The sequence below is a fragment of the Balaenoptera borealis genome (assembly GCF_965194805.1).
Source record: "Balaenoptera borealis genome assembly, chromosome: 6".
Taxonomy (NCBI): Eukaryota; Metazoa; Chordata; class Mammalia; order Artiodactyla; family Balaenopteridae; genus Balaenoptera; species Balaenoptera borealis.
In genome coordinates, this window is record NC_138863.1 from 3,367,216 (window position 1) to 3,391,636 (window position 24,421).

The window sequence follows — 24,421 nt, forward strand, 5'->3', positions numbered from 1 at the left end:
GGCCTGTGTCTGCACAAGAAGCACCAATCATGGGAAGGCGACGGGGGCTCCAGCATCCTTGCCTTGACTCTGATGCGGATTCTCTGAACCACCACCTCTCCGTGCTAGAGCATTTCCAGGGACCACGTCCTGTGCTATTATATTTAGTAAGCTCACCATCTAATCGCACACGGATGGCCAAGAAGACACAGGAGAGCGGCCGATCTGAAGGCCGCGTGAGCAAAAGGGCTCAGGCACTTCCGAACAAGGACATGACCCTGACCATAACCAACTGGCCGGGGACCTGACCTGACCCACAGGCCCCCCGGAAGTGGAGGTAACACACCTCAGATCCTTAGGAGACTTCCTTTCCCAGCAGTAAGTGGAGCTCACCTGGGCGTGTCTCCCTTTTACAGTGTGAAATGACTAGAGGAACATGGAAAATAAAGAGGAAGGGTGTCAGGAGGGCATCCCCCGTAGACAAGAAAGATCGGAATTTCAGCACAACCACCTGGGCTCTGCCTGGACGGAGGGAGGGGCTGAGCCACTCAAGGGTCTCCCTGGAGGGCTGGGTTCCCCTCCGCTCTGATTGATTTGCGATTCTATACATGTATCGAATGGGAGGGTCTAAGCTGTCATTGAAAATAAAAGTACACCAACTATACTTCAATAAAATAAATAAATAAAATAAAATAAAAAAATAAAAGTGACAACAGCTGGGCTGCTTGGAGAGGCTGTGATCCCCAGAGCAAAGGCCAGGCGGGCTCTGTCGCTGACAGCGTGTGGCCCTGGGCCCCGGGTGCAGCCTCGAGGCCACAGCTGAAGCAGAGGGAGGGGACGAGGGGCAGGGCGGGCCCGATCGGCGCGTGGACGCTGGCCAAGGTCAGCTCTGGGCCCCAGTCCTGGGGTCGCGGGGGGCTGAGTCAGGGCCCTAGACACCAGTGGGGAGAAAGCGCCTTCATAATGAAAACCCGGGGTGGGGGGGGACCTGCAGCCCATGGCAGAGCGGAGGGTGGAGGGTTCCACAGAGAGGCAGCAGGAAGCCCCGCGGCGCTGATCCAGACGCCTCCCCGCCATCGAGAGGCGCTGGGCTCCGCTGAACTTGCTTCTCTTAATAGTTTGTCGGTTTGTGTGGCTCTGCTCTGTGTCGGGACCCAGAGGCTCCCACCGCTGCTCCTTCTGTCTCCGCTGGGGTCCGTCCTTCTCTCTGTGTCCCCCCTCCAGGGTGGTCTCCTCCAGGCCCATGGCTTTAAATACTGGGGGCAGCTAAGTAATGATCCCTCTACCCCAAAAACGTTATGTGTCCTGGTTCTTAGAACCTGGGACTGTGTCACCTTACAGGGCAAGAGGGACTCTGCAAGTGTGATTAAGTTAAGGGCTGTGAGATGGTGATGGGATTAGCTGGGTGGGCCCAGCATGATCGCGAGATCCTTCTAAGTAAAGGAGGGCAGGAGAGTCAGAGAGATGTGACGACAGAAGCAGAGGTCAGAAAGACAGAGACTGGAAGACGTCAGGCTGACGGCCTCGAAGAGGCAGGGGTGGGCAGGAGCCAAGGAGCGTGGGTGCCTCGAGACGCTGGAAGAGGCAAGGGAACCTCCAGAAGGCAGGCAGCCGCGCCCACACCTCGGCTTCTGGACTCCAGAGTCACGAGGGATTTGCGTGCTTTAAGCCACTAAGCCTGGAGGGACTGTAGCAGCCACAGCACCTGTAGGTCGATGCGCCCTCAGTCCTGCCTCTGCTGGGCTCCAGCCCCGTGTGTGGGGGGCTCCCCTGTCCACTTCGCGTCTAACAGGCAACCCAGTGCCAACGGGTCTGACCCGTGTCCTGGTCTCCTCCACACCTGCTCCACCCTCGCCTTCCCCAGGTGAGGTGACCACACCTCCATGCCCCAGTTCCTCAGGCCATGGCTCTGGAGTGACCCTGACCTTGACGCCTCCCATACTCCACACCCCACATGCAACCCGTGGGCAAACGTGCAGGTGCCCCCTTCAGAGCTCATCTGACCGCTTCCCCGTAGCCCACCGCCTGCAGAGCGGAAGCCGGGTCTTGTTACTCCCCTGCCCGAAGGCCTGCAGCCACGCGGGGAAAGGCCCAAGTCCTGCCCGGGTCCTCAGCCCCCCGACGGCCTGCTTCCCACCACGGCTCTGACCTCCTCTCAGTGCTCCGCCACCAGGAGCCTTGCAGGCATTTCCTTGGCTACCTCCCCACCTTGAGTCTTTATACAACGTCTCCTTCGCAATAGGCCTACCAACTCACAAACGTCACCAAGACAACAGGGAGCCCAGCGGACAGCTGAGCCTTGGAGGTCTGGTGGAGGAATATGCAAAGGCAGAGGGGGAGTAAGCAACGCCGGGTGGGTTTTAGCTCAGCCCACGGGGAGAGACATGCAAAACGGCGCTGGGGCCTCCATGCTGAGGATGAGGTGCCCCCAACACTGCTGGAAAGAGGCAGAAGTCAGCCTTTGTCCTAAATGCCCTTGCTCCCAGCTTCTGGGTGTTTCAGGCCAGCATCAAGACTTTCCCTATTCATCACCTTTAGCTCTTTTGTTCGTGCAATGCCGTGCCCTAAGCGTCGCCCCGCTTAGGAGAGAATGTCACCCTGGGGTTGGATCAAGTTGAAATAAAACTATTCAGGGCATATCTGACTCTCAGAAGGAAAGTCACATCTCGTTTTAATTAGGAAGAAACTTAATTAAAGTTTCTTAAGGCCAGAAAGCAGAATGTTTCCCAGCGCCCGGCTTCCGGCCAGGGTCCTGTACCCGAGCTCCCGCTGTCTGGCCACTCAGAGGGCCGCGAGGTGACAGTCCCCCCGGAGGCCGCCAGGGGCCCAGCCACACACACTCACTCTAGTCTCTCCTCTTCTTTCCTTCGAAGGTCAAAGTCCCGTTGAACCACTTCCCAGACGTGCTTGGCCTCTTCATCCGTGAGCGTGGAAAGATCCAGTTTTTTCCCCATCTCTGCTTCTCGTCAGGGTCACACCTGGAATAACACAGGACCACAGTGTTCAGCCCAGGAAGCCCACGTGCAGATGCCGGCCAATTCACAAAGAAGAGGCAACACAGAAAGTGCTGACTGATTTCCCAGCAGCTGGAACCTGGGTTAGATGGTTTTAGAAAACAGGCAAATGGGTGTCTGGAAATGTGTGCAGTCGAAATAAATGAACCCGTGTGTACAATCCCCATACCCCAGGAGTCAGACTTCAGATGACGTTATGCCCTTTTCGAGGACACGGAAGACCCCAATCAATGCCAAGAGGACAAAGGAAGGAGAATCCAAATGTCAAAAACCAAGAGGAGGAGAGCTTTACCACCTTGCTCGCTACGCAGTGTGCTCTGCGGACCAGCGGCACCTCCCAGAGCCCGTGAGACACGCAGACTCCCAGGCCCTGCCCAGCCCTCCCGACTCAGAATCTGCATCCTAGCAAGATCTTCTGATGACACCTCCACCTGTCTCTCCCTCCCCCATCACACCTGTCCCTTGAGTATTTCTTCACACCTCCTAACAGCTGGTGACATCACATATCGCGATGACGGCGACTTCTCCCTGGCACATGGGGGTGCTTTTCTGTGCTCCCACTTCTCTGGTCTTCATCAGGCCATACAGGGGCCCCTTGGCCAGAGACTGTGGCCACTTCACCCCATCCAGCTCTGCTCTGGGGGAAGATTCTGTTTGGGTGACAGGTTCCCTGTGGGCAACCGAGAGTTCAAGAACCTCTGTGTGGCTTCAGCGAGTCTTCACTGAAGACCGAAATCTGCTTTTTAGGAACATCAGAGAAGGGACCCAATCTGTCTGCTCTCACTGGGAAACCTTAACACCCATCGAAAGACCCAATTTTGCTTCTGAATTCTGGGGAACATCTCCCTTTCACCAGTGCTGACCAGCCGAAAGTACTCTGCAGAAATGTGAACACAACTTGCTCCGTGTTAGAAAACTGCTTTGCTCTACAAGAGGTTAATTATGAAAAGTGACATTTTCTGAGCAACACTCGATACCAGCTAAAATGGAAATGTCCACAGAGATCCCACGGCTGTCAACTAAACTGCTTCCTGGCTTGTGCCTTAAAATCGGTGACAAATAATTTCTTAAATTTTTTGCACCGATCCCTCAGTACTTCCATCCTCAAGCACCGCACTGACTCTGAACGATGCATTAAGAGGATGCCCTGATGTGCCAGAATCATTCAAACTCTTTTCATTACAGTTGACTTTAGATTTTGGACATGAAAACATTAAACCAAGACTGATGCCTGATGCTCCTCTAGAGCACACAGTTTCTGTTTTTAAAAAAACTGGAACAAAAAGTCATTTGATGGATGACTGGGGTTTACTCATTTTTGTTTTTCACCATTGTTGAAAAAAATTCTATCATAAGAAGCCCATTCATTGACATTCTCTTTCCAGAGCAGATGAAAGCCGTGACCATCAGCTGAGTAGCTGGCATTCTCTCTCCTCTCCTCAAGGAAAAGTCACAATTCCAGGCCTTATTTCAAGAAACTAAAATTGTGAGGTGTGAGGGAGAAAAGCAGAACAAAAGGAAATGAGTATATCTTTCTTGTCACGCAAGCTTAACCGTCTTAGAGCATGTCAGTGACCGATAAGGGACGGATGGAAAGGTCACTAGGAGTCAGAACTGCCACCTGGAGGCTTCACACCCACAGGATCCCCCCCACCCCAGCCCCCTCTCAAAAGCCTGTCTCTTTTGTTTGATGCGTCTTTCTAATAAGGATGGTACTTGGTTTCCCAGCGCAGATAGCGAAGGCCATCGAGGCCTGGGATTGGGTGCGCACTGGACCAGGGAGGGTCCGGGCGCCTCTGGCGAGGCGGGGGCCTGCCGGGGTCGGGTGGGGAAGAGGCCCAGCCTGGCTGCCTGCTGCCTGGAGTGACGCCGGGCAGCAACCTGCTGAGATGTGCACCGGGGAGACCAGCACGCAGAGGGAAGCAGACGGCCTCCCACGCTTCAAGGGGACCATGGCACCATGGCTTAGCGCCGTTTCGGAGGTTCCAGGCATGACCCTGAGTTGTTGAGGAAAGTGGTATGTGTTCATGATGCTCTGTTTAATGAAGCCAGGAACGATGCAAAACAGACTTCGAAAAACAAGCATCCCACATAGCTAAACCAAGAGCAGACTGTCGGTACTTCATGGATTAGACATTATCTGAAAAATTGTACTCTGGTGCCTATGTTTATTTATTTATTTAACGTCTTTATTGGAGTATAATTGCTTTACAATGGGGTGTTAGTTTCTGCTGTATAACAAAGTGAATCAGCTATACTTATACACATATCCCTATATCTCCTCCCTCTTGTGTCTCCCTCCCACCCTCCCTATCCCACCCCTCTAGGTGGTCACAAAGCACTGAGCTGATCTCCCTGTGCTATGCAGCTGCTTCCCACTAGCTATCTATTTTACATTTGGTAGTGTATATATGTCCATGCCACTCTCTCGCTTCGTCCCAGCTTACCCTTCCCCTTCCCCGTGTCCTCAAGTCCATTCTCTACATCTGCGTCTTTATTCCTGTCCTGCCCCTAGGTTCTTCAGAACCTTTCTTTTTTTTTTTAGACTCCATATATATGTGTTAGCATATGGTATTTGTTTTTCTCTTTCTGACTCACTTCACTCTGTATGACAGACTCTAGGTCCATCCACCTCACTACAAATAACTCAATTTTGTTCCTTTTTATGGCTGAGTAATATTCCATTGTATATATGTGTCGCATCTTCTTTATCCATTCATCTGTCGATGGACACTTAGGTTGCTTCCATGTCCTGGCTATTGTAAATAGAGCTGCAATGAACATTGTGGTACATGACTCTTTTTGAATTATGGTTTTCTCAGGGTATATGTGGTGCCTAGTTTTAGCTCTGGCCCAACTTCTGGGTGAGCAGGAGGTGCAGGGAGAGGAGGGGAGGGAGAGTGATTCCAAATTTCAGACACATCCCATACGTAGGATGCTGTGCCATGCAGTAGGGACGCGATGCTTCCGAGGGAAGCATGTTCTCAGGACAGCCAGGGGTCGGGAGCCCGGCTCCCGACATGGGTCCACGACACGGGTGGTCCACGACATGGGTCTTTATCTACTGTGACCAAATCTTGCCATGTAGTGAATTAATGATGTGCAGAAGCTTAAAGCTATTTAGTTATTTATTTAAAGAGTTTTTGATGTGGACCATTTTTAAAGTCCTTATTGAATTTGTTAAAACATTGCTTCTGTTCTATGTTTTGTTTTTTTGGCCCCGAGGAATGTGGGATCTTAGCTCCCCAACCGGGATTGAACCTGCACCCCCTGCATTGGAAGGTGAAGTCTTAACCACTGGACTGCCAGGGAAGTCCCAGTTTTTTATTATTTTTATTAATTTATTTTTTTCATTGTTGTTGTTGGTGGTGGTGGTGATGATGGGTGGTGGGGTGATGGTTTAAAGCTTCTGAAAAACTATCTTCAGGAAATAATCTGAAGTCGAATGGAGAATATGTTTGATTTCAGTATTCAAAATGCATAAACCAAAAGTCACTGGCAATCGAGGCGTGTGCTGCTAGCACCCCTTCTGGCTAGCGTCAGGCTGATGGGGGAACTCGGGGTATGGTGGAAGGGCAGCCCCTCTGCCAGGTACGGCCACGCTGAGGGATCCACGTGGATTCATGGAGGGGACAGCCTTTCAGCCACAGTCCTCACTCCCCACTTTGCTTGCTCACCAAGACCCTGATCTCCACCCGGTATCCCTCCAACCGTAACAGTCAAGGGGGAACGTGGCAGCAGAGGACATGCTGGACCCACGGAGGGTGCCGGGCTCTGACCCGCCCTAGCCTGGGGGAGCCCCCCAGGGCGTGCGCGCTGCGGAGGGCAGCCCCCACCAGGCTCCACCTGCTCCTGGTTCCGCTGCGGTGTCGATAACGCCTAGTCATGAGCTTCCTGAACAAAACACTTTCAACGTGCGCCTGGTCCACAGCTCAGACCTAACCACATTTGTAATCTTTGAGACTGTTAGCCCTCCCCCATCGCTTAAACACTATAACGGAGAAGAGAGAGCGTGACACGGAGGTTAATGAGTTGGAAAGAGACCGTAGAATAGGTTTTACCAGGTGGATACCCTGAACCCAGACCACCGCATTTCAATGGTGGGTCATCTTTATCTGTTAAAGATTTGAGTTCATATTTTGGCCACATTAAAGGGAGATCTGGGCGGGGATCCCTCCTACACAAAACTTGGGCTGGCGGCCCCCTGAGCCTGGGAGCGATGGCAATTATGACTAGTCACCAACGCCTGAGCAGATAAACTTTGCAGCAAGTCCAAGTTCCTCTTGAATGCCCAACAAACAATGGCAGGAATGCTCTCTGACTCAGAATCAGGTGGGCAACCCTTGCTGATAAAGATGCGGGCACATTCCTGAGGGAAGGCCCAGGTGCCAGCTGTGGGGCCTCTGTGTTAACCCTTTGCGGCTGCTTCCCAAAGCTGGCCTGTGTGGTCACTTCTGCAGGCAGGGCCTGCTGCCCACTGGCAGCAACCAAACCCCCAACCCTCATCAGCTGCAAAATGAGCACCTTCCCCCCACCCCCTGCAGGTGCTCTGAAATCACTCCAGCAGCAATGGCCCTGCAGCTTGCCTCCCGCCTGCCTGTTCTCTCTGTTCTCCCAGCTCCCTGGGAAGCTGCTGGAAACCTTGTTTACCCACGGACATAGTTCTGCACTTGCAGCTAAAGCCTCAGCTCTAGTCTCCACAGCAAGGACGGGCCCCAAGGTGGCGCTGAGGGACGAGGATGCGGCTGAGCTTCAGGAGTTGGGTTCCTATCCCAGTTCAGGCACCAACCAGCCCTGCGACTTGGGACAAGTCCCCTTCCTCTCTGGGTCTCAGTTTTTCCATCTGTACCACGACCTCTATGTCTCTCTCCAACCCTGGGTGATGCCAGGATGTCAGGATTAAAGGGAGAGGTGACAAGGTGGGTAGAGGGGAGTGGGCTCTTCCTCCAGAGATTGCTTCTGAAAAGGACGAGACAGCCCTAGAAGGCTGACCCAATGGCATGAACTGGGGGCAGCCATGAGAAATCACCACACTGTCATCCGAGGGCACCAAAGTCTCCCTTCTGTGTAGCCTACAGGGCTCTGGATCCTCTTCACCACCCCCAAGCCTTCCACTCAGCTGGCTTTAATTTTTCAGTCACTAATGCCTTAATCAATAAGACCCACTGACTGCTAGTCTATGTGCCTGGAATTGTCTTCAGCGAATCCTGCGGGGCACCTACCACTGCACCCAGATTTTGGATGTGGTGGAGCACAGGGACCTATGATTGGTGCTTGGATCTAAGGCGCGAGGCCCTGGAGATTCAGGCATGGGGCTCTTGCCCAAGAGAGCCATGTGTTACTGAGGTCAGCGGAGTGGCTGAGAATCCAGTGGAGGGCTGGACGTCGGGGGACAGAGGTGAACGGGCTGAACCCAGGTGCCAATGTCACTGCTCCGCTGCCATGGTCTGCTAGCCCTGGCCTTCTCCTTGGGGCTTCATGGCCAAGCGCAGGGCCACCTTTGCACCTGGTGGGCTAGTGGGGGCCTCACCTCCCCCCTTTATCATTCCAACCTCTCAGAAAGAAATGTGTAACTAAAATTTTAAAAAACAAACATAATGCAAAGACCCCAACCCAACTGAAAATGAAATGGGGTTTTCAACATTTGGTTAAGGTGAGTAGGACACAGCCTGGGAAACTGCAGGGGATATGTAAAGAGGTCTGGCTCAGGCAGGGACCTGGGGCCAGCGCCCACTGTGTGACTCTCTCCGCCTACAGACCCTTCCCCCATCCCGATCACAAGGTGGTGGGCCGTCGAGGGGCGTGTCGGCGAACAAAACATAATTCCAATAAAAGTGGGGCTTTCAGAGGCCCCAAAGTCCAGGACGCCTCCTCCCATGCCACGACACCACCCGGGCTCTCTCTCTACGAGCAGGAGGGGGTCTCTCCCCAAACAGCCTCAGGCCCCTGGGCGACCAGCCGGAGTGAGTCTCCTCCGAGGCCGGCAGCCTCAGCCCCGTCTGCATGTAGATCCGCAACAGGGCTTTTTTGCTCCCTGAGGATCCAGACCAGCCTGACCAAGCCATCCGGGGGAAGCCTGGGTTTGGGGTTCGGTGGGTTGGACGCGTCCTCCTCATCAGCCGGGACCGAGGCCTGCGGGCCGCTGGGGGCGTTTTCACACCGGCGGGGCTGCACCCAGCCCCGCGGACCCGCCCTGCACCTGGGGCCTCCGGGATATCCCGGGCGCCCCCGGACCCCGCCGTTCCCCCTTCTCCCCGCACTCACCGACTCCTTTCCGGGGCGTGTCGGCCTGGCCCGGACCCCGGGGTTGCTCTCTGCGGTCCTGCTAGGGAGAGCAAGGCGACGGGCCGGGCGTCGGGTCGCGGCGCGTTGAGGCCAGGAGGGCAGATACGGGCCAGGCAGGGCGCAGGGCGCGCAGCGGAGGGAGGGGCGAGGTCCCGGAGGCGCCCGCCGGGTCACGAGGACCGTGCCCCGCCCCGCCCCGCCCAGCTCCGGGAGCGCCGGGCACCTCGGGGTGCCGGCGGAGCGCGGGGCGGACACCCGGGGCGGACACCCGGGGCGCCCGCGCGGGAGGCGCCAGCGCCGGGCAGAGCCCACCGCTCCTCGCCCCCAGCCTACTTCGGGGAGGAAGGCAGGGAGGGGCGGGCTGAGCCCACACCTGGCGAGTCGGGAGACTGCGCGGTGATGCGGCCGCCGCCGTCCTGCCCTCGGCGCGAAGGGAGCCGCTGGCCTTTCTCGCCCTCGGAGCGCGCGGTACCTCGTTTAATTCCCATCCCAACTCTGCGCGATTGACTCCGGTTTTACAGATGGGGAAACTGAGGCCCAGGAAAGCGCCTTCCCCAAAGCCACAGACTAACTCGTGGGAACGCCTTACTGGTAAGTGGGACTCTGGACCCCGTGTTTCCTGCGGCAGACGCGCGCCCCTCCACGTTTTCCCCCCCTGCCTGGACGCGGCTGGACCCGGAAGCTCAAACGCCAGTAGCCCCGCCACGGGGAGGGCACCGAGACCTTGCGAGCCAAAAAAGTCCCGCAAGTCACAGCCGCGGCTCGCGGCGGGGTCAGCATCCGCGCACAGACGGGGCGGGTGCGCGTGCGAGGTTGCCGTGCGTAACGCCCTCCGAGCTCCCGCGCCGCCGCCTCACTTTCCGCGCCCGGACTCGTGCTCAGGGCCGCCTCAGACCCGGAGCGTGCGAAGCACCGCCACCAGCTCCAGCCCCCGTGCGGTGCCCGCTTGTCCTTCCCAAACCCCCTGGACATTAAAGGGCGTCACCATCTTCCCTTTCCCTTCCGGAGTTGGGCGCATCAAAGCACTCCCCCCTCCTCCCTCTCACTTACTATTGATAAAAAAAGATCAAACAAAACTACATTGTTTCCCCCAGGGACTACTTTCGAAACTTTCCATATCTGCGAAATGGGGATAGGAATATAAATAAATACATAAATGATCAGTGCTGTTAGGTGAACAAATACTGATATCTCCGTTTTACAGAGGAGGAAACTAAACCTTATAGGATCATTGTGATGTCACATTGGATAATTTATAAGGCACTTTCAAAAGCCACACAATTCAGCTCGGGTTAGAGCTCTGGTTGTCTGCTGTGCCCGCAGAAGCGCTGTAAGTGCATGTGGGTATTTCTGTCCTCTGGTGCTCTGGCCAAGCACCATCAACTGTGTGTGCGAACCCGGGAAGTAAGGTGACACACTTAACCCAGAGTTTCCAGAAACCCTGTGAGCCGGTTCTTATGTTTTTCATTTCCTTACCATATACTTTACTGTTGCTTATAAAATTAACAGATCCCTTAAAAGTCGGTATCAGGACCATTTTTTTTTAAATGTGTGTTTTATCTTTCATTTTTTAAAAAATTGAAGTATAGTTGATTTACGATGTTGTGTTAGTTTCAGGTGTACAGCAAAGTAATTCAGGTATGCATATACATATATCTAGTCTTTTTCAGATTCTTTTCCATTATGGATTATTACAAGATATTGAATATAGTTCCCTGTGCTATACAGTAAGTCCTTGTTGTTTATCTATTTTATATATAGTAGTGTGTATCTGTTAATCCCAAAGTCCTAATTTACCCCCCCCCTTCCCCTTTGGTAACCATAGTTTGTTTTCTAAGTCTGTGAGTCTATTTTTGTTTTGTAAATAACTTCATTTGTACTATTTTTTAGATCCCACATATAAGTGATATCATGTGATATTTGTCTTTCTCTGACTGACTTCGCTTAGTATGATAATTTCTAGGTCCATCTTTGTTGCTGCAAATGGCACTATTTCATTCTTTTTTATGGCTGAGAAGTATTCCATTGTATATTTGCACCACATCTTCTGTCAGTGGACGTTTAGGTTGCTTCCATGTCTTCTTGGCTATTGTAAATAGTGCTGCCATGAACATTGGGGTGCCTGTATCTTTTCAAATGAGAGTTTTCATCTTTTTTGGATATATGCCCAGGAGTGGGATTGCTGGATCATCTGGTAACTCTATTTTTACTTTTTAGAGTAACTTCCATACTCTTGTCCATAGTTTTTAAATGTTTTTTATACTTTCATGCTTATGTATTTAAATTAGTGGGTTTTAAGTAATGTGTAAAACTGATACATGGTGATGTGTGATAAAGATATATGGTAAAGAATATGAACAGTATGAAATGAAAAGTCAAACTCAATCTTATTCCTTCACCCAAGCCCACTTCCCAAAAACCATCATTAGCAGTGGTGCCTTGCGTATTCTGCCCGAATGATTGTGTATGGTTAAGCATGTGGACTCTGGAACCAGCTGCAGGAGTTGGACCCCAGCTGAGCGCATCCTCATTGGGCTGTTACTTAACCTCCCCCAGGCTCAATTCTCTCTTCTACACGGTGGGGATAGCAACAGGATCTACACAGTAGGGTCGTTCTGAATCAGTATACACAAAGCACTCGGATGAGACCTGCCATGAGGTGAGTGCTAGGTAGATATTAACCCCTGTTAGTATAGACCTGGTTCATTCTTTTTAATGGTTGCAGAGGAGCCACTGCATGAGTTTACCATCCTTATTTTACTGCTCTCCTATTGATGGACAGTTAACTTCGGATTTTTTGCTATTTAAAAATATTTCTGCCGTAAACATCTTGCGTATAATGTGTAATATCACTGGCATATACATATTTATGATGGTACATGAATGTAATTGTACCTACATATGTATCATTGTGCATACATGCGAATACAAATATATCTGTACAATAAAATCCTAACATTGAATTGCCAAGTCAAAGGATGTATGCAATTTTTAAGAGAAAATTCTAGAATTGAAAAAGTTTATTGAAACAATCTCAAAAGTGACATAAATTTGGAAGTATGATACAAAGAAGTCCTCCTTCCAATTTGTAAGTTGCTGACATGATGTTTTAGTATGTATTTTACAAACAAGGACAAACTTCTACAAAACTTCAATCCAACCATCAAAATCGGTAAATGATATGCTGTTATGTATAATCATGAGAACCCTTTCCAATTTTGCCAGTTGTCTCAATAATTATCCTTTATTGTGAAGGATCCAGTTCAGAATATCTTGATTTCTTAATTTAGCTATTTACGGGGAGAAGGGAGGGGACGGAGAACGGAGGAGGGGAAAGGTAAACAGTGGGGCTTGGTGGCTGCTGGCCAGGATCTTGGGCTCGGTTGTTTCTCCTCCTCCTGGTATTCTTGGCTTGCCTGGGCCTTACCTTTGGAGCCCTGGCCCCTTCCTAGCTTCTCAGGGCTCCCAGTGTGCCCCTTGGTGCTACCCTCTGGCTCCCTTTTTTGCCCCTGCCCCTGTATCTGCCCGTCCTCGTTCACTTGCTTCAGGCTGGCTTTCTTTTTTAAGACTATGTGGTCCAATCCTGTCTCTTACAGATGAGAAAACTGATGCTCAGAGAGGGGGTGGCATACACCCAAGGTCACACAGTGAGTTAGAGATGGCTCACATCTCCAGCAGCAAGCCTCTCCAGAAGCCATCACGGACCCTCAAGAAGTCGGCTTGGTGGGTGGACACCAGAGGGCAGTAGAGGGCCCCTCCCCACTTCCTCATCTTAAAAGTGGCTGTCAGGAGACCCTGCCTTCTCTGAGATTTAGGGGCGGACACAGCAAGGAAGGCAGGATGGCTGTCTCGGCTATGCCATCAGGAAGCTCACCATGGAAGATGGGCCTCAGGGGAGCGCCCTTTAATTTCACTGTTTGGAAGTCCTGCATCTTCAGGGGTAGCTGGACAGGCAAGTCCTGTTCAGGGCTGGGCTGGGACTGCCCTCATCTCTGCTGGTAGAGAGGAGACCCCAAGGGGGAGGAGGCCCCTGGCCCACCAGGGAGCATCCTGCAGTGTCTGGAAGTGCCAGCTTCCCCCGTGGATCAGTGCTGAAAGGCCTGCGGTCCCCTATCCACCGCCCCTCTTGGGTCCTTGATAGAGCTCACCAGCAGGCAGCAGTTAAATCCCTCCTGCCTTCTCCCCTGTCTAAATCCTCTGGGCTGGTTTGCCATTGGGCTAACCAGGGCGTCTGGATTTTTGAGATAAACGCCCAGGAAGTTGAACACACGTAAAGTACCACCCCCAATCCCAGCCATGTTCAGTAAACTATATTTTACAAGAAAACACATTTAAATGGTACAAATGAACTTATTTACAAAACAGAAATAGAGTCACAGATGTAGAAAACAAACTTATGGTTACCAGGGGGGAAAGAAGGGTGGGGGAGGGATAAATTGGGAGATTGGGATTGACATATACACACTACGATATATGAAATAGATAACTAATAAGGACCTACCGCATAGCACAGGGAACTCTAGTCAATACTCTGTAATGACCTATATGGGAAAAGAATCTAAAAAAGAGTGGATATGTGTATATGTAGAACTGATTCACTTTGCTGTACAGCAGAAACTAACACAACGTTGTACATCAACGAGACTCCAGTAAAAATTTTAAAAAAAAGAAAATGCATTTACATCAAACACCGAATGATTTTCTTTCTTTTATACATCTGAAAAACTGAGAAAAATCCCATTTTGGGACGCGTTCTCCTGGCTTTGTGGCTGTTCTCCTGGGCGGGGAATCCTAGGGCCTTTGAGGAGGTGTCACGTGACCCTGCTGCCCGCCCGCTCTTCAGCGCACAGGGCCCCGCGACTGCAGTGGGGCACATACAGTGACCCCTGAGCTGTGTGTCTCGGGGGGCGGGGGGGTTCGGGGGTCAGAACCACGCCCAGGAAAGCGCCTGTCTGCTCGTCTCCCAGCCTCCGCCTGCCTTCCCTCTCGTTTTCCGAGAGCTCCAGCCCTTTTCAGAATGATGTCCCTGCCCCACTCACTTGCACAAGTCCTACTCCTGTCGGGTGTCGGCTCAACTGTCCTCCCCTCAGAAAAGCATTTCCTGCCTGTCCAGCCCTCCCCACTATCAGACTCCCCCGTTATTCCCGTCACGTTCTTACACAACCATTCTCATGGTTTACCCGCCACGTGTGTGAGGTGCTCTGGTAACGTCTTTGCTCCCCTGCTCTAAGGTCCGGCAGCCCCAGGACTGGCATGTTCACTTTGATGTCCCTGCTGCCACGCTTGGCCCATGGTTGGTCTCTGATGACTACTTGTTGAATAAATATTGTTCAGTAATCATAGTTAAGTATTCTGATGATGCCCTTGATTTTAACTTTGACTGATGGGCATCTTCCAAACAGAGCTCTGTGCCCACCACCCAGGTGAACTAAGCTCAGGGCACCTTCCGGGGAGAAGTGCCGGTTGAGAAGAGGGCTGGTGGAAAGGTGGGATGCAGGGTTGGGAGAGGGAAGCCTGCTTTCTTCTGGGGCCATCGTTCCCCTCTTCCTCTCACCCTTCATCAGCCCTTACTGTGTTTTGAGACAGCAGCCCCCAGCTCATCTCAGCCTCTTCCCCTATCTTGGGTTGGTCTGAGCTCATCCTTGCTTTTTCTCCCCAGGAAGGATGTGTCAGAGGGCAAGAAACAGTCCCCTTCTACTCAGAGCTGAACAGAATTCATTTGCCTGTTGTTTCTATCCCATGTTCAATAGATCAGAAATGTAGGGTTTGCAAACTCACTTTGGCAAGTTGCTTTCCCCCCATCTGAACACATGAGGAATTAGATTTTGATGAGTGCTTAGAAGGAGCCCTAATTAGGCAGAGAGGCCAGCCAAGAAGAGGGAAAAATCTGAAGAATGAAGCCCTTGACTCTAAAGCCATCAGACCACTCAGGCTTTCAGGGTTTTGGAAGCTTCAGATGATGTGAGACATGAGCCAATGAGCACTTGTCTTTCCTTAAAGTAGCTTAATTAGGAGCTTTCACTATGAAGGGTTCAGGAATTGAGCAGAAATGGTTCATACTGAAGGGAAAGAACTTAGGCAATAAAGTTTTATGCTCTATTCTCAGAAGACCCTCTTCTGGAAATCTCAGTTGTGTTTATGAAGGGAAGGAGCATGAAGGGAACTGGTCCTCACTGAAGACCTACTGGGTGCCTGTGAGCATTGTCTGGTTGCCTGACTTATATAATATCAATTGTATTGTGTGCCTGAGCTGTACAGTATTAGTTGAGTTGGGTGCCTGACCTGTACAGTATCAATTGTGTTGGGTGCTTGACCTGTACAGTATCATTTGAGTTGGGTGCCTGACCTGTACAGTATCAATTGTGTTGGGTGCCTGAGCTGTACAGTATCATTTGAGTTGGGTGCCTGACCTGTACAGTATCAATTGTGTTGGGTGCCTGACCTGTACAGTATCAATTGTGTTGGGTGCCTGAGCTGTACAGTATCATTTGAGTTGGGTGCCTGACCTACACAGTATCAGTTGAGTTGGGTGCCTAACCTATACAGTATCAATTGTGTTGGGTGCCTGACCTACACAGTATCAGTTGAGTTAGGTGCCTGACCTATGCAGTATCAGTTGAATTGGGTGCCTGACTTATACAGTTATCAATTGGGTTGTGCAGGTCAGGAAGCTAAGACACTAGCCAAAGGTCACTCAGTTCGAGAGGTGAAATCAGATTCAAATCCCGGTCTGAGAGTCTCAAAGCCTAGACTTTCACCTTGCCCTGTGGCTCTCACCACAGCAAGAGTGACCAGCTCAGCTGATGTTGGCATAACCAGAGGTAGGAAAGCTGTGAAGAGCAGACCTAGAAACTGAAACCCAGAGCCCTTCTGGTGGTTACTTGCTGGGGCACATGAGGGGAAGTGGCTAGGTTAGCCCCTGAGAGCATCCTGCCCTCCATCATGGGGTGGTCACCTCCACCTCTGGGTTCCCAAATCATGGTTGCTAAATCAGGCATTACAGTGACAATTCTTTCCACCCCTCCTTCACTTCCGTAGTTCACAGAATGACCTGATTTCAGTTTTAACAGTGTAAGTTGCACTTCACATTAAACTCTCATACAAAAGTTCTGGAACATTTGCAGTGTTGCTGATGACCTTCCCCACCGTGAAATCTGTCACAAGATCTCTCACTTGATCTGCTGCCACCCTCGCCCTCTCTGTCTGATGCCAGTACAGGCTCAGGAGTCAGTGCCAACTGGAAACCAGCCCAGAACCAGGAGTGGGATTCCAACAGTACCTCACCCACTGCTTCCCCACCCCGTGGCCAGATCCCAAAGCCCATGGCCAACCAAGAAATGTACGCCACCCCATCCTTAGCCCACGGATCCTCCCCTCACCCTTCCCGTAACCCCATATTCACCCCCATTTTCGCGTTAAGGGTCCTGTTTCCCACACCCTCGCCACCACCTGAACCCCACACCCAGTTACAGTTTCCAGCTTCCTGACCCCAGGAATCCAAACGGGCTTGCTTGTTTCCTGGAGCACAAGCTATGCCTTCAATTCGGGGTGGAAACTGTATGTCAAACTGTGCTTTCGTGCCTTCACTTTTTCTCCTCCACCCGTCCACAGTTCACCTTCCAAACTGGCTGAAGTTCTACCAGCTCAGGAGGCCAAGCTAGGTCACTGGTTTTGCAATTAGCTTTGTAAGTGTGTAAGGTTCTGGAGATACCAGATTAGAATTTTCATTTTTAAAGACCAGGTGAGGGAGGGGTGTCCCAGGGTGTGTGATCAGCTAGTTCACAATTCTCTGATCAGTTGATGGTGAGGTAACAGGGTGGTGTCACAGGGGTTAACATTATCAATCCTTAGGCGCCAGTAGGTCTGGAGGCTACCTGCTCATGGTCATCTAGTAGTTAATTTCTTCCATTTGGTGGGGGTTTTAGCATCTGTAAAACAACTCCGGAAAAGTGCATCAGATACTATTACCTAGGTACCTCAGAGAGACGCTACAGCAGAGGGTATGGGGGTGGGGAGTGGTCTGTCCTGGGAAGACAACATAGGGTCCTGCTCGGTTATAGAGCCATGTGTCTCCTTGCCCTCCACCCAGTGGCATAAGGAGACCTAGGCCAGTCGTTCCAGGTTCACCCAGTGAGGGCAGGTGGCCCAGGGCAGTGCCTTCTGGCCCCAGAGATGACACCAGCAGGGACTGAGAAGAGCCCCAGCAGCACGGGAAGAACGAAGCAGCCCCACATGACATGGCGAGGGCTCAGGACACAAAACTATTGGCAAGCAGTCAATCTCTGAACTCCTTGTTATGGGGAAATGAAGCCCATGAATGTAGACCAGAACCTACACCTCAACGAAACAGGTGACTGTTGCTAAAATAGAAGATTTTATTAGGATTGAGTTTCCTACCATAATAGCCAAAATATCTAGGGTGTAATACAAAATCACTGTTGCTACCAAGAACCAGGAAGACCACTGGCTGAGAAAAGACAGTGAACCGAGGCCAGTACTTAGATGAATCAGATGTCGGACTTACCTGACAGGGATTTTACTTCATTTTTTAAAAGATTTTTATTTATTTATTTGGCTGTGCCGTGCGGCATGTGGGATCTTAGTTCCCCGACCAGGGGTTGAACCTGCAGTGGAAGTGTGGAGTCTTAACCACTGGACCGTAAGGGAAGTCCCCCTGACAAGGATTTTAAAGCAGCTGTCATATATCAATGTCAATGCTTCAAAATCAATGTCGGAAAGGCCTCAATTGGGCTTCCCTGGTGGTGCAGTGGTTGAGAATCTGCCTGCCAATGCAGGGGACACAGGTTCGAGCCCTGGTCTGGGAAGATCCCACATGCCGTGGAGCAACTGGGCCCATGAGCCACAACTACTGAGCCTGCGCGTCTGGAGCCTGTGCTCCGCAACAAGAGAGGCCGCGAGAGTGAGAGGCCCGCGCACCGCGATGAAGAGTGGCCCCCGCTTGCCCCCACTAGAGAAAGCCCTCGCACAGAAACGGAGACCCAACACAGCCAAAAATAAATAAATAAATAAATTAAAACAAAAAAAAGGCCTCAATAATCAATTAGAAGTCGTGGATTTATAAAACATTATTACTTAGAATTAGGAGACCAGGATGTCACCCACTCGCTGTGTGATCTTGGGGAAGATTTTCAACCTTACTGAGCCTTGATTTCTCTGTCTGCAAGGTGGAAATAATATGTTTGACCTGGCAGGTGAGATGAACCTACAACAGCATGCTGGCAACACTGTTGGTGCCCACTCGACAACCACGTTCCTTCTGTGCTCGCAGCACCCTGCTCCCATGGGGAGAAGAGATGCCCCTAGCTGACAGTGCACAGCTCTCCAGCCTCCCTTGCAGCCGGGATGGACCACAGGACACACTTCTGGACGATGGAGGTATGGGGGTAGAGGTTCCTGGAGAGAGCGTGCCTTCCAGAACAAAGCAGGAAAGCCTCACTCAGGGAAAGCCCTGTGTGTCTTATCCTTTCCCATTCTTTCTGCCTGGAACTTGGATGTGAGGTCTGGAGCTGCAGCAGGTATCTGGCAACCAGGAGGAGGCAGGCAAGGGTAGAAAGCCTACCTGCTAAGGCTCCTGGGGTGGAAAGACGAGCCTGGAGTCCTGAGCTGAGCTGTGCTCCTGGCAGGCAGTCAATCTCTGAACTCCTTGTTACGGGGAAAAACGAACACCTACGTATTGAGGCCACTGCCATTTGGGTTTTCTGAGCTTATGGCAGAAAGCACTCCTGATATAATGAAGAAGATGAGGAAGAGAGTGTTAGTGACAGTTTATTCAGTGCCAGGTACTGTTCTGAAGGATGACAGTCACGTTTGACCCTCACAGCTACCCAGGGAGGTCGGGGCCAGTCCTGTCTGCGTTTCAGGGAGGGCTGAGTAGGGGTGTGGGTGCCTGTCCAAGATGCAGGGTAAGGAGGAGGAGGGGCAGGAACACATATACCCCACCTTCCTTGTGCTGGCTCAGTAAACATTAGTGGTTAATATTTTCTTTGTCGTCGTTAAGGTTACATTAGAGGATTTTCGTGTGTTTGTGTGAAAACCCTTAGGAGGGTCAATGCTTATCGCCCTGAAACTTCCTCTCGCCCTTCCTCTCTTTCTGCCCCTCTTCCTGCATCCTGACTTTCTGCCGTGTGGGTAGCACATGGTGCACAACCTCCTGCCCTAAAGGAGCTGGCAGGGCCAAGGTCAACCTGCTAAGGCTGCTGAGGCTGGCCTGGGCTCCTGCCCCGCGAGGCCTGTTTTCCCACCGTTAACACGGGGACGCCTTGCTGTGCTCAGACAGCACAGGCAGCCTTTGAGCGCAGTGCCGGGCGGCGGGCGGGAGGGGGGTCCCCGTGCAGCGGGATTTCTGCGGTGTGAATGAGGTCACATCTCACCCTCACCAGCGGGACTCCCTCCCCATCCCACGCCACCCCCCCCCCCCTTAGTCCACCCACCGCCTCCATCTGGGCCTGGCTGGGGCCTCAAAGGCTTTCCATCTGTGGCCAAAGAGCTTAACTCAAACGCATAATTAAAGACAGGGACGCGGGTTTCGGCTGGAGGGTGAGTGCCACACAAGCATGCCGGCGCCCTGCCCGCCCTCGCGTGTCTGTCCCCTGGGGTGGCGCCCGTGGGAGTCCATCCACCTGCACCCAGGAGGAGCCAGTTGACAGCAGGGAAGCCCAAAGCTCTCCAGTGCCTCCGGCAACCCTCAGGGACACCCTCTCCGGTGGACTTACTCCCCCTGAGGACGAGGGGTCCGCACCTCCCACCCTTTGACTGGGGGAACCTCAGCAAAACCTTGCAGTGGTGGCGCATCAGCGGCGACTAGGACCTCCAAGCCCAGAACACGGGATGTATTACTCCTTCCCCACAGTGTGATGCAAAATAAACCCAGACAGGCCAGAGCGAAGTTCAGGCGATCCAGCACTGGCCACCACCCCCCATCTGCCGCCAAGAGTTTTTATCCACAGTAGTTACTTGAATATTTTTTTCAGTTTGGTTTTGTTTTTAATATCGAATTTAAGAAAAATCTCATCTCTTGGGGCACCTGCCCAGATTGTTGGTGGCCCAGGCCCCCGTGTGCCGGGATCCTCGGGAAATCACCTCCTAGTGGGCTGTCATTCGGGACCTGCGGGGACCTGCACCGGCGTATCACATCACTTCCCCCTCTGCTCCGGGTTCAGCTAGGAGAGTCCTGGGCCCTCCCGGGGTGGGGATGGCGCCAGCGCCGGGATTCCCCTCCATCCCACATACGGGGTCAGGAACCCTGGCCCGGTGCCCATCACAGCCCCTGGACCTCGAGGCCGGCAGAGGCCTCCGGGGACCCACCCATGGCTGCCCGGACGTCCCCAGGGCTGCCCCTTCTCTCTCCAGCCCCAACTAGCAGCTCCTGCTAGGAAGTTGCTCCCAGCAACTCCCCTTCTGGCTGGAACCACCCGAGGAGGCCGGGCCCCCGCCTCCCCACAGGGCAGACCCGAGGGGGGCATCACTTCAGGCCACAGCTGTGGGGCAGGGGGAAGCAGGTGGGTGGGCCGGGCGGGCTGGGTGGGAGAAGGGGCCAGGAATTACTTCTAACCCTCGGGAGGCAGACGGGTGGGACCTGGGTCGACCATTTCCCAGGAACCAGTGGGAAACCGTCTGCGTCTGTTGGCGGCTCAGTCGTGTCACGGGTTCTGTGGTTTCTGGCGCGGGGCCGGCCGCTCTGGCTGTGGGAACGTGCGTCCCGGCTTCCAGGCGACTGAGTCAGGGCTCTGTGGAGACCCTGGGAAGGCTTCTTCTCATTGTTCACACCCAGCATCCACTGCCGACGGGGGCTTCCCTGGAGGATGGGTGCCCTCCGTGGTTGTCACTCTGTGGAATTCTCCGCGATGTTCCGAGGCCTGGGCGGCTCCGGGACCTCTGCACCACCATCCGCCCCCCTACCTGGGGTTCGCTCCAACTGCTCTGTCTCGTGCCCATCCTCTTAGCCTGGCCTCGTGGGGGCTCCAGGCCGTGCACCCCACAGGCCTCCCCGAGTGCCTTCTCCCTGCAGGGTCTGGAAAGGAGACGGCCAGAAGAGTTGCTGCCCAGGGACCCCTGGCAGAGGTGTGGGCAGAGTTAAGGGAACCAGCACAGGAGACTGACTTGGCCCTGGAGCTGGTCACAGCGGAGGCCACAGTGGAGGCCGTTGCCACCTTAGGTCTTAAGGGGCAGATGAGGGCGTGGCTTCTGGAACGTGGAGTGTGGAGCTGTGAAGGGCCGTGTCACCAGCGCTGCGGGATACGGCACAGCCAGGGCCACTGCAGGCAGGGAGGGGAGAAGGACCATGCTCTCCAGGCCTGGCTGGCGCCCCTTGTTGGCTGAGCCCACTGGGAAGCCAGGAGCAGGGGTACAGTTGATGCAGGCCATAGAGGTCAGTGTCCGGGACCCAGAGCAGGGTGGGGAGGGGGAGTAGGGGAGGGGGAGCCCGAGGGGCACAGAGGACCCACGTAGGATGACTGCACATGTCCCTTGGCTTCCAAGTTCCCAGCAGCCCTTTCTGCCCCAGGCTCCCTGGGGTCCCTAAGAAGCAGCAGCTGGTGAGGTGAGAGGCTGCTGACCCCCTCCCAGGCCTCCTGACCCTCTGGCCCCAGGAGCCCCCGCGGCAGGCAACATGGGAGGAGCCTCCGGGGAGGACAAAGCCTTCCCGTCCCTCTGCCTCTCAAGCCCTGGCCTGATTTCGTCCCCAGCTGTAGGCCACGTGCCCACAGTGGTGTCTGCAGAGAGCTGGCACTCGGCGAGTATCTGTGGATTGAAAGCATAAGTGGGTCCTGGGCCCCTCCCTGCTGCTCATTCTCAAAGAAAGGCCACCCCTGCAGGAGTGGGGCAGGCAACCCCGGGCTCCCTGGGGGCCGGGGTACAGCGCCTAGGGTGGTCCCCAGGGCCCTGTGAGTGGGGCACTGCCCTGGGCCTCTGTGCCCGGGGCCCAGCTGACAGTCACCTGCTCCCGCTGCACGTAAAGTGACAACCACATGACGCTAATCGTGGCTCCCAGATACTGAGCCCTTAGGCCATGCGCAGCCCTGCGCTAAGTGTCACTCATACGACCTCACTCCGTCCCTACGGCACTCCTGTGGGGTAAACACTGCTGAAAACATTCCTATTTTATGGATCAGGAGACTGAGATTCAGGGTGGTTGAACGTCAGTTGAGCGACTTTCCAAAGGTCCTGGATGGTGCGGGTTTGGCCGGGGTTCCTTCTCAGGTCTGTGCCTTTTTGCCAGGAGGCTTCCCCCAGAAGGCCACCTGGGCCACTGGCGCCCCTGTGCTGGTCCCCAGGGAAACTGACAGCGGAGGCCAAACTCTGCTGACCCCCAGTCTGGTGACTGTTGGCCCAGCCCTTGGGCGGGGGTCAGGCACTAGCACACACCCTTTCCACGTCTCCATCACCTTTCCCTTCCAGACCTTCCTCTGACCCCTCACCATAGACCTGGCCCAGGCCCCCGGCACCCCGGCCTGGGATGTTCCCCCTAGAGATCCCCAGTGCTGTTCTTATCGCCAGCCAAATGCCCCACCTCTCTGCAGAGGGAGCTTCTAGCATGCACACCCCTCCCCACCTTGGCTTCCGTGGTCCCCTCAGGCCCTTTGTCCCCAGCTGCGTGACCTGGCACCCTCGGGCTCCGGGAGCTGAGCCCACACCTCCTTCTCGCCCCCTGCCCACCTGTGAGGTCTCCCCTGGCATCTCTCCCATGGCTCCCTTGGCCTTGGAGTGTAACAGGCTGCCCGCCCTCCAGGAGCTCAGGACTGAGGGCAGTGGCCACAGGTCTGACCCGGAGGTCTGTACCTTCTGGAAGCTCCCCCGGGAGCCAAGGAAAGAACCCCTCCGGCCAGCTGGGCCTGGACTCCGTGGTCCACTGCTGGTTCCCGCTGCCCTCTGATGCCCTCTACTGTCCAGAGCGGGTAACTACAGCCGACCCTGCTGGCCCAGGGGACACAAGATCCCCAGGCCTTAGTCCCAGCCCCACAGCAGACCTCTGTCTGCTAAGCATGTCCATCTGCCCTGACCTGGAGCCCACGGCGAGACCCCGCAGCCCTCCCTACCCCCACCACAAGCAGCTTGGAGGGCTGTAAGGCGGCCCCATCTGATCTCCATTAGCGTCTGAGGGACCTATAATCACAGACTCCTGAGCAGACCTAGTGGCGTGCTTCAGTGCTTTAAAGCTCGCATTCTTCTGCTAAATGGCTTGCCACGTCTTGAGGTGTCTGGTTTCAACTTGATGGTCTTTGGCATCTTAGAACGTCTATGCCTGATTTCACAGGCCGAATGACGTCAGCCGTCTGGATGGTAAAGGCTGCAACGGTCCTGCCAAAACGTCTGTTGTGTAAAATCCAGAATGGATGTCCGCAGGCCGGGAAGCCCTCCTGCCGCGGGAGCTTCCCAAGTCTGCTGGCCGTAGCCCACTGGGTACGTCTGTGTGTCCCTGCGCACGAGGAGTTCGGAGCCCGATAGGGCAGCCGGCAGCTCTGTCCCCGGCGGGTGCACCCCACCCCCACCCACTCTCAGACAAGGGTGCTTGGAAGCTGAGCAGGAGCTGGTTGGTTGAGAGGAGCTCAGCCTCTCCTCATGGTTCTTTTCCTTGCATCTTGTGAGTGTTGATCAAAGCTAAGGGCTCCCTGCTTCCGGCCCTTCTAAAGGTTTCCATCACTGTCTCAGCTGTATTGAGTTAAAGAGGCATTCCCTAGTATGAACAGTTTCTTCCTCCTTCCCTCCCTCCCCCCCTCCCCCTCCTTCCTTTCTTCCTTCTTTCCTTTCTATTTACTACTTGTATTAGTCTGCTTGGGCTGCTGTAACAAAACACCACAGACTGGGTGGCTTAAACAATACAAATGAATTTTCTCCCAGTTTTGGAGGCTAGAAGTCCAGGATCAAGCTTCCCACCAATTTGGTTTCTAGGGAGAACTTTCTTCCTGGCTTGCAGATGGCTGCCTTCCCACTGTGCTGTGTCCTTATGTGGTCTTTCCTCTGTGTGGTTGTGTAGAGAGAGAGAGAGAGAGAGAGATCTGTGCTCGCTCTTCCTGTTCTTATAAAGACACCAATCCTGTCGGATCTGGACCCCACCCTTACGACTTCATTAAACTTTCTATACCTCCTTATAAGCCCTGTCTCCAAATACAGTCGCATGGGGCTTA

The 24,421-nt window shown here is 53.6% G+C and overlaps 2 protein-coding genes across 44 annotated transcripts in view; one reads left to right on the forward strand and one right to left on the reverse strand.

Moving 5' to 3' along the window:
* The window catches only part of MLPH (melanophilin), a 41,048-nt gene extending 31,657 nt beyond the window's left edge, over positions 1–9,391 (reverse strand). Inside the window, 2 exon segments of the mRNA XM_082395982.1 lie at positions 2,824–2,957; positions 9,258–9,391. Coding sequence (XP_082252108.1) covers positions 2,824–2,933 — 110 coding nt within the window. The 5' untranslated portion in view covers positions 2,934–2,957; positions 9,258–9,391.
* A 338-nt stretch (positions 9,392–9,729) lies between these two features.
* Positions 9,730–24,421, forward strand: part of LOC309630595 (uncharacterized protein) — a gene marked incomplete at its 5' end in the record, with an annotated part of 33,048 nt that continues 18,356 nt past the window's right edge. For 35 of the 43 annotated variants that reach the window (XR_014245785.1, XR_014245786.1, XR_014245802.1 and 32 more), the window contains 2 exons: positions 9,730–9,869; positions 18,568–18,674. Coding sequence is in view for 2 of the 43 variants with exons in the window: in XM_082396007.1 (XP_082252133.1) it covers positions 18,512–18,674; positions 23,551–23,696 (309 nt within the window). Of the gene's footprint in view, positions 9,870–18,463; positions 18,675–23,550; positions 23,697–24,421 lie in introns of those variants that run through there. The other 8 variants (XR_014245796.1, XR_014245797.1, XR_014245798.1 and 5 more) reach the window with 4 other exon arrangements.